Raw genomic sequence first — 9,721 nt, 5'->3', positions numbered from 1 at the left:
ACACACACACACACACACACACACACTCGTTCTCACCGTCTTTTTCTGACTATTCTGTCTTTGGACTCTTTTAATAATTTCTCTGATGAATCGCTGTTCCTTTTGGCTCTATTGTGTGTGAGCATGTGCATGTTTTCTGACAGAAAATGAAGTGAGTAAACAGAGAACAACAGTGCCATTCCTCAGTGGCACAGCACTAATCTGCCTCAGACTGACTCATTAGCACTGCATGCTAAATACCTCCCTGATTAGTTTGAATGGCAAATTAGTTATTTATTTGCCCGAATGCTACATACCCCAGTGATTAGCTTGTAGGCTAAATACCTGAGTCAATACTAAATTAGTAATCTATTAGCCTGCCCTGGATGCTAAAAGCCTGAATTATCCTTGTTGATGTGTTAGCCTGCACGCTAAGTACCTGAGTCAATACTAGAAACCTGAGATTAGCTTGATCGCTAAATACCTGAGTAGGAATCATTATAGTGAATGGATAAAAGCTGATTTATTAGCTTGGATGCTAAGCATTGGCAGTACCAAGCTGCTCTTTGTTCCCCAATTTGTCGCAGAGAATAATACCTAATGAATCATGCTCTCGCTCTCTCTCTCTCTCTCTCTCTCTGTGTGTGTGTGTGTGTGTGTGTGTGTGTGTGTGTGTGTGTGTGTGTGTGTGTGTGTGTGTGTGTGTGTGTGTGTGTGTGTGTGTGTGTGTGTGTGTGTGTGTGTGTGTGTGTGTGTGTGTGTGTGTGTGCGTGTGTGTATGTGCGTGATCGGGCTCAGTCCCGTCAGTCTAATTAGGACTTAACACAAAGAGCCGTCCAATGATGGACAAGAGCTGTGAATAACAGCCAATCAGAGCTAATCTTAATTAAGCAATCAGTGTGGGACTGGCTGCTTCTAATTCCTGAAAAGACTGTGTGTGCTTACATTATGTGTCAAACTTCACTTGATCAGATTAGATGCAACAAATAAAAGTTATCATCTGTGTGGTGACACACCTGCAACCAAGGGGGTCCTAAACAATCATAACAACTTATTCATTACAAGACAGAATGACCCACTTGTCACGCCCTGACCTGAGAGAGACGTTTTTCTCTGTTTGGTTAGGTCAGGGTGTGACATGGGGTGGGCATTCTATGGGTTATATTTCTATGTTGTGTTTTTTCCTTTGATTGGCCGAGTATGGTTTCCAATCAGAGGCAGCTGTCTATCGTTGTCTCTGATTGGGAATCATACTTAGGCAGCCCTTTTTCCCTCCTGTGTGGGATCTTGTTTTTGTCAGCTAAGTAAGCCTGCAGAACGTGACGTTCGTTTTTCCTTGGTTTGTTATTTTGTTTGAGTGTTCTGAGTTACAATAAATATAAAGATGAGCACTTTCCAGGCTGCACCTTGGTCTACTCATTACGACGAGCGTCACACCACTAATTAGGAGCAGTTACTCAGGCCATTAGAAACAGTAGTAACACTGTGAATATATGGCTGCTATTTAAACACATCTGTTATGTTTTCATTTGAAATGCAGAACACCTGGAATGAGTAGGTGTGTCCAAACTTTTGACTGGTACTGTATATATATATAAATGTTTTGACTCACTTACTCATTCAAGGGTTTTTCTTTATTTTTACTATTTTCTACATTGTAGAATAATAGTGAAGACATCAAAACTCTGAAATAACACATGGAATCATGTAGTAACCAAAGAAGTGTTTATATTTTATATTTGAGATTCTTCAAAGTAGCCACCCTTTGTCTTGATGACAGCTTTGCACACTCGTGGCATTCTCTCAACCTGCTTCATGAGGAAGTCACCTGGAATGCATTTCAATTAACAGGTGCGCTTTGTTAAAAGTTAATTTGTGGAATTTCTTTCCTTCTTAATGCGTTTGAGCCAATCAGTTGTGTTGTGACAAGGTAGCGGTGGTATACAGAAGACAGCCCTATTTGGTAAAATACCAAGTCCATATTATGGCAATATCAACTCAAATAAGCAAAGAGAAACGACAGTCCATCATTCCTTTAAGACATGAAGGTCAGTCAATATGGAAATATTCAAGAACTTTGAAAGTTTCATCAAGTGCAGGCACTAAAACCATCAAGCGCTATGATGAAACTGGCACTCATGAGGACCACCACAGGAAAGGAAGACCCAGTGACCTCTGCTGCAGAGGACAAGTTCATTAGAGTTACAAGCCTCAGAAATTGCAGCCCAAATAAATGCTTCACAGAGTTCAAGTAACAGACACATCACAACATCAACATCAAAAAGGAGACTGCATGAATCAGGCCTTCATGGTCGAATTGCTCCAACTGCTTTTCAATGCTAGTAAAACTAAGTGCATGCTCTTCAACCGATTGCTGCCGTACCCTCCCGCCCGACTAGCATCACTACTCCGGACGGTTCTGATCTAGAATATGTGGACAACTACAAATACCTAGGTGTCTGGTTAGACTGTAAACTCCTTCCAGACTCACGTTAAGCTTCTCCAATCCAAAATTAAATCTAGAATCTGCTGTCTATTTCGCAACAAAGGCTCCTTCACTCACGCTGCCAAACATACCCTCGTAAAACTGACTATCCTACCGATCCTTGAATTCGGCGATGTAATTTAAAAAATAGCCCCCAACACTCTACTCAGCAAACTGGATGTAGTCTATCACAGTGCCATCCGTTTTATCACCAAAGCCCCATATACTACCCACGACTGCAACCTGTATGCTCTCGATGGCTGGCCCTCACTACATGTCCGTTGCCAAACCCACTGGCTCCAGGTCATCTATAAGTCTTTGCTAGGTAAGGCCCCGCCTTATCTCAGCTCACTGGTCACCATAGCAACACCCACCCGTAGCACGTGCTCCAGCAGGTATATTGCACTGGTCATCCCCAAAGCCAGCACTTCCTTTGGCTGCCTTTCCTTCCAGTTCTCTGCTGCCAATGACTGGAACGATTTGCAAAAATATCTGAAGTTGGAGACTTATATCTCCCTCTCTAACTTTAAGCGTCAGCTGTCAGAGCAGCTTACCGTTCACTGTACCTGTACACTGCCAATCTGTAAATAGCACACGAACTACCTCATCCCTATATTATTACTTACCCTCTTGCTGTTTTGCATCCGAGTATCTCTACTTGCACATCATCATCTGCACATCTATCATTCAAGTATTAATGCTAAATTGTAATTATTTTCACCCCTATGGCCTATTTATTGCCTACCTTCCTACTCTTCTACATTTGCACACACTGTACATAGATTTTTCCATTTTTCTTTTCTTTTGTGTTATTGACTGTACGTTTGTTTATGTGTAACTCTGTGTTGTTGATTTTGTCGCACTGCTTTGCTTTATCTTGGACAGGTCACAGTTATAAATGAGAACTTGTTCTCAATTGGCCTACCTGGTTAAATAAAGGTGAAATAAAATTTAAAAAAAAATTAAAACAGACACATCACAACAACATCAAAAAGGAGACAGCATGAATCAGGCCTTTATTGTCGAATTGCTGCAAAGAAACCACTACTAAAGGACACCAATAAGAAAAAGAGACTTGCTTGGGCCAAGAAACACGAGCAATGGAGATTAGACTGGTGGAAATATGTCCTTTGGTCTGATGAGTCCAAATTTGAGATGTTTGGTTCCAACCACCGTGTCTTTGTGACACGGAGTAGGTGAACGGATGATCTCTGCATGTGTGGTTTCCACCGTGAAGAACGGAGGAGGAGGGGCTGCTTTGCTGGTGACTCTGTCTGTGATTTCTTTCGAATTCAAGGCACACTTACCCAGCATGGCTACCACAGCATTCTGTAGCGATAGCCCATCCCATCTGGTTTGCGTGTAGTGGGACTACCATTTGTTTTTAAAAAGGACAATGACCCACCTCCAGGCTGTGTAAGGACTATTTGACCAAGAAGGAGAGTGATGGAGTGCTGCATCAGATGACCTGGCCTCCACAATCACCCAACCTCAATCCAATGTAGATGTTTTGGGATGAGTTGGACAGCAGAGTGAAGGAAAAACAGCCAACAAGTCTCAGCATATGTGGGAACTCCTTCAAGACTGTTGGAAAAGCATTCCAGGTGAAGCTGGTTGAGAGAATGCCAAGCGTATGCAAAGCTGTCATCAAGGCAAAGGGTAGCTACTTTGAAGAATCTCAAATATAAATTATATTTTGATTTGTTTAACACTTTTTTGGTTACTACATGATTCCATGTGTGTTATTTCATAGTTTTGATGTCTTCACTATTATTCTACAATGTCTCTTTCCTTTCTCCTTTCTTCTCCTCTCCTTTCCTTTCCTTCCCTCTCCTTTACTCTCCTCCCCTCTCCTTAACTCTCCTCCCTTCTCTTCTCTTCTCATCTCCTCTCCTCTCCTCCCTTTAAGACCCTGTTCCCCATAGTAACTGTTGTTTAGTGAGCCAGTCTATTTCTGACTAGACTACAGAGTATCATACACACCCAGTACTGCTCTGCTGTCCTTTCAGCTTTATTTCTGCACACACACACAGGATGCTTATATAAACAGAGCATTTTAGTTTTCAGAGATTTCTTCATGGGCCAAACAGGGAGCCACATTGATGAATGTATTATATCTGATAACAGTCACACCCACAACTAGAATCTCTCTCTCTCTCTCTCTCTCTCTCTCTGTGCCCTTGAGCTCTGTGTGTCCCCACTCATGCTGAGGGTGAGCGTGTGTGTGTGTGTGTGTGTCTGTGTGTGTGTATGCCCTTGCGTGTGTGTGTGTGTGTGTGTGTGTGTGTGTGTGTGTGTGTGTGTGTGTGTGTGTGTGTGTGTGTGTGTGTGTGTGTGTGTGTGTGTGTGTGTGTGTGTGTGTGTGTGTGTGTGTGTGTGTGTGTGTGTGTGTGTTTGTGTTGCAGGCATTGTTGGCAGCAGACATCCAGAGAGGAAGGGAGAACAAAGAGAGAAGCTCCTTAATGAGGCCTACTGCCGCAAAAACTAAACTAGGCCAGCTTTCCCAGCCCAGCGAGAGAGTGTGTGTGTGTGTGTGTGTGTGTGTGTGTGTGTGTGTGTGTGTGTGTGTGTGTGTGTGTGTGTGTGTGTGTGTGTGTGTGTGTGTGTGTGTGTGTGTGTGTGTGTGTGTGTGTGTGTGTGTGTGTGTTTGTTTGTGCCAAAGAGCCGCAGTGAGGACACACACACACACAAACAGAAAAGGAGCATTGCATTCTGAGCCAGCAGAGGCACTGGAGGTCATATCCAATCACATCAACCCAACTAACAGGAGGTATCAGTAATACTATATTATAATTCATGAGGAATGTGAAGAATGAAAAACCAACAGTGAATTCCTGGCAAGCACCAAAAAATATGTTTTGGATTATCCTCAACAGTAAGATCATTGAACAATGTTCCATTCCACTGACACGCAGGTGCTGGTATGAAACTGTTATGAAAGTTGTATTGTCAATTTGTTTTGTATTTAAAATGCCACTTTAAAACATGTACATGACACAGCAACAAAATGTCCTCATGGGGACAATAAAGTCAGTAAAGTAAAGTACACACATGAAACTGCCTGCGCAGGTATGCCCTAGTGTGTGCTACTGTGCCATGTAGCCCAGGTAACTCACCGCTCTCTGTCAGGCCCTGGTGTATACTCCAGTAGTTCTGCAGACACTGTAATTCCTTCTTCATGGCTCTCTTACAGCGACAATCGTAGAGCGACGAGTCCTGTAGGACCTCTATGGCCCCCTGGCACTCTCTGCCAGCCAGCATGGTCTGGCGGTCCCGCGCCCCGCCTGACAGGCACTGGCGCATGATCCTGTAGCTGGAGCTGCACTGGCTGTCCCCGTTACACAGCTCTAACGCCCGCACGCAGTCCAGCGGCTCCCTCCATCCATGCCCCCCCACACACACCACACACACACACCCTGCAGCGGAGAGAGAAGAGGAATAATGATTAGTCATAATGTTAACAATAGTTAACCCTGACCCTAACAACCCACGCACACAGCGTCTGGCGGCAAAATGTCATCATTATATTCATTTTAACGATTAACTTTAACCACCACATCCTACACCCACACACACACAGATACACAGCACACACTCCATCTGGGAGATTATTAAATATGATCTATATACTACATTAAATATAATCTACTTAAAAAAGATTTTCTAGCTACATTAGAACAATGTTTTTTCTAATTGCTCTGTTTGTTCATGCTGGTGTAAAAAAATATAACATTTTCCCCCAAGGTCAAAGCTAGAAAAGAACAGCCAAAGGTGTGTGTGTGTGTGTGTGTGTGTGTGTGTGTGTGTGTGTGTGTGTGTGTGTGTGTGTGTGTGTGTGTGTGTGTGTGTGTGTGTGTGTGTGTGTGTGTGTGTGTGTGTGTGTGTGTGTGTGTGTGTGTGTGTGTGTGTGTGTGTGTGGTAGCAGTATAGCAGAGAGATCATTCCAGATTCAAGTAGAAATTTGACGTTTTTGCAGGTCCCCAGGAGGTCGGGAGACGCAGTCAGCCTTGTGCATAAATACATGATGTCGGGAGATTAAGTCAGTTTACTAGTCAAAAATAGACGTTTATCTAAGGACATCAAACACAGTGATATCTTGTTGAGTACAGAGCTGGCTGCAGGCTGTTTACAGGGGAGTTCTGTGTTTATGTCATCATCAGTAAAATCACCACTGTCAAATATTGTCTGGGGCAGTAACCTCTCATCCATCCTCCTCTCATCTCCCTTTATCACCTCATGTCCATCCTCATCTCCTCCATCCTCCTCTCATCTCCCTTTATCACCTCATGTCCATCCTCATCTCCTCCATCCTCCTCTCCTCTCCCTTTATCACCTCATGTCCATCCTCATCTCCTCCATCCTCCTCTCATCTCCCTTTATCACCTCATGTCCATCCTCATCTCCTCCATCCTTCTCTCCTCTCCCTTTATCACCTCATGTCCATCCTCATCTCCTCCATCCTCCTCTCCTCCATCCTCCTCTCCTCTCTCTTTATCTCCTCTTGTCCATCCTCATCTCCTTCATCCTCCTCTCCTCTCCCTTTATCTCCTCTTGTCCATCCTCATCTCCTCCATCCTCCTCTCCTCAACCCTTATCTCTTCTTGTCCATCCTCATCTCCTCCATCCTCCTCTCCTCCATCCTCCTCTCCTCTCTCTTTATCTCCTCTTGTCCATCCTCATCTCCTCCATCCTCCTCTCCTCTCCCTTAATCTTCTCTTGTCCATCCTCATCTCCTCCATCCTCCTCTCCCTTTATCTCCTCTTGTCCATCCTCATCTCCTCCATCCTCCTCTCTTCTCCCATTATCTCCTCTTGTCCATCCTCATCTCCTCCATCCTCATCTCCTCTCTCTTGATCTCCTCTTGTCCATCCTCATCTCCCTTTATCTCCTCTTGTCCATCCTCATCTCCTCCATCCTCCTCTCCTCTCCCATTATCTCCTCTTGTCCATCCTCATCTCCTCTTGTCCATCCTCATCTCCCTTTATCTCCTCTTGTCCATCCTCATCTCCTCCATCCTCCTCTCCTCTCTCTTGATCTCCCCTTGTCCATCCTCATCTCCTCCATCCTTCTCTCCTCTACCCTACTTTCTCCTCTTCTATCCATCCCCTCCTGTCCTCCCATCCTCTCCTTTCCACTCCTCTCACTCTCTCCTAGCACTATCCTCTCCTCCTCTTCTCTCCTCCCCCTTCTCTCACTCTCCCTCTCTCTCTCTTTCACCTCTTCCAGTCTCTCTCCTCTCACTCTTCCTCCTCTCCCTCTTCTCTCTTACCCTATTTTAAATCACCTCAAAACATAAAGCTATGACAACAAAGGGTGAAAATGCCTATCATGTAAATATAGGAAAACATCATAAACTTCTAGATTTGTTAGTAATGCGTTCTAGATTAATCTATAAAACACTCATAGGATCACACGGTGGCCGACTGGACAGACAAACAGGCAGCACGCTGAGGGCTGAAAAGTGACAGACCATAGTCTCGCGCCACTACCGTGAACAGATTTCAGCACCAAGGACAGCTCTGCCGCGCGAGCCGAGTCCTCAGGCACAGGCAGGAGCACACATACACCCACACACGCACACACTTGAGCAAGCAGCTGAGGCGGAGGGAACATGCCCCATGCTCTGTCCCTTTGACCGTCAGATCCTACCAGAAGGGAGAGCTTGTACGTCATCACACTCCAAAGAACTATTGTGCTACGCAAAACCCCAAATCACTTTCAGATGCTTACTATGTCTACGTGAGGTCATATAATTGTAAATGATTAGGTTATACTTTCTTAAAACCTTAACCAGCAGCAGCAAGGCACCAGGTGGAGGCATGACTGCTTTTAGTTATATCCTTAACTGAAATGTTGGTCGTGGAGTGGATGCCCTCTTATCCGTGTGTGTGTGTGTGTGTACTCACCCAACAGAACCAGCACGCTGAGAAGGTTCAGCAGAATCATGGCAGGTTCCAGAGCAGTAATCCTGAAGTCACGAGTCGAATGCGAGCTGTCCGGTTCAGCCGTTAACGGCTAAATAAATAGGTAAATCGTTAAAACAGAGACACATCTCCAACACTGCTCCTCGCCGGTTAATAATCCAAAAACCAGAGCCGCGCCAGACGAACCCAGAAACACACACACGAACTCAGGTCTTCATTTGAAACCACACACACATATAGTAGGTTACACAGGCACGCACAAACGCACTCACACACACACTCTGACGGAGTGTTTTCATGTGAAATGGACTGATAACGTTAACATCCTCTCTGGAAGGAGCAAGAGTTGGAAGAAAAGTTCCCCGCTAATAACAGCTGTCCTTGCGAAACAGGACCCGCCGCGGAGCCAAGAACCTGTTCGCTGGCTGTCCCGGTATCCGTTAAAGGGTTCGAGAGTGCCCTGTTCCGGGCCAGGAGAGGGATGGTCTCTCTGACATCGACTGGCTGATCCCGTTAAAAACGCTGTCTTCTTGACCATGAGCCAACGCATTCAAACTTTCCAGTGTTAGTGTGTGATAGAGGAAGGTGCGCGCGCGTGTGTGAGCTAGAAAGAGAAAGAAAAAGAGAGATGGAGAGAGAGGGACAGAGAGGACGTCAGACAGCAGTATGCTATTTCTAACTAGGTGGTTCTTCCGGACTCGTGGAGGCAGCTGATGGCTGTTTAATACAGATGTCCTTAAATCAATTAAACTTCCGAGACCGGGAGTGTGTATGTGATGGTGGTACACCCTCCAACCCGGGTAGACAGTTACCCGGTAATAGATATAGCGGAGAGTTCTAATTCACTCCAGAGCCTGTCTGCCCGCCTTTCCGTTACAGCGGGAGAAAAGCAGCTCGTGTTCGATCATGGGAAAACTCTTTCTTTCTTTCTTTCTGTCTGTCTGTCTGTCTGTCTGTCTGTCTGTCTTTCTTTCTTTCTTTCTATCTTTCTTTCTTTCTTTCTCTCCCTCCCTCTCTTTCTCTCTAACTGAAGTTGCATTTCGGCAAGTTACCGCGAACGATATGAGAGTAACGGTGTTTTACACAACACACACTCACTCAAACACTATCAGGCCTATACACACACACAAACAGACATACACACACTGGTTTTATAGAGAACCGAGACCGTGCGTGACCTGGGGTGTAGGGCACTCATCAAAGCGAGTGAGGCTAATACACACAAACAAACACAAACACACACACACATTATAGAAACATCCCCACCAAATTCCGCTGGTTTAAGTAAGAGATATCTGGGGGCGGGGGGGTTTATCTAGTATATGCTAGATAT

The 9,721-nt window shown here is 44.9% G+C and overlaps 1 protein-coding gene across 1 annotated transcript in view; it reads right to left on the bottom strand.

The window, feature by feature from the left end:
* LOC106568017 (GDNF family receptor alpha-2) overlaps positions 1-9,093 on the bottom strand; it is an 86,121-nt gene extending 77,028 nt beyond the window's left edge. The window contains exons 1-2 of the mRNA XM_014138011.3: positions 8,371-9,093; positions 5,581-5,880 (exon numbers count right to left, since the gene is read on the bottom strand). Coding sequence (XP_013993486.1) covers positions 5,581-5,880; positions 8,371-8,410 — 340 coding nt within the window. The 5' untranslated portion in view covers positions 8,411-9,093. The remainder of the gene's footprint in view (positions 1-5,580; positions 5,881-8,370) is intronic.
* Between the last annotated feature and the right edge of the window lie 628 nt (positions 9,094-9,721).

This window comes from Salmo salar, chromosome 01, assembly GCF_965601325.2.
Source record: "Salmo salar chromosome 01, fSalSal1, whole genome shotgun sequence".
In the NCBI taxonomy this organism is placed as follows: Eukaryota; Metazoa; Chordata; class Actinopteri; order Salmoniformes; family Salmonidae; genus Salmo; species Salmo salar.
This window is presented reverse-complemented; position numbering and strand designations above follow the sequence as displayed.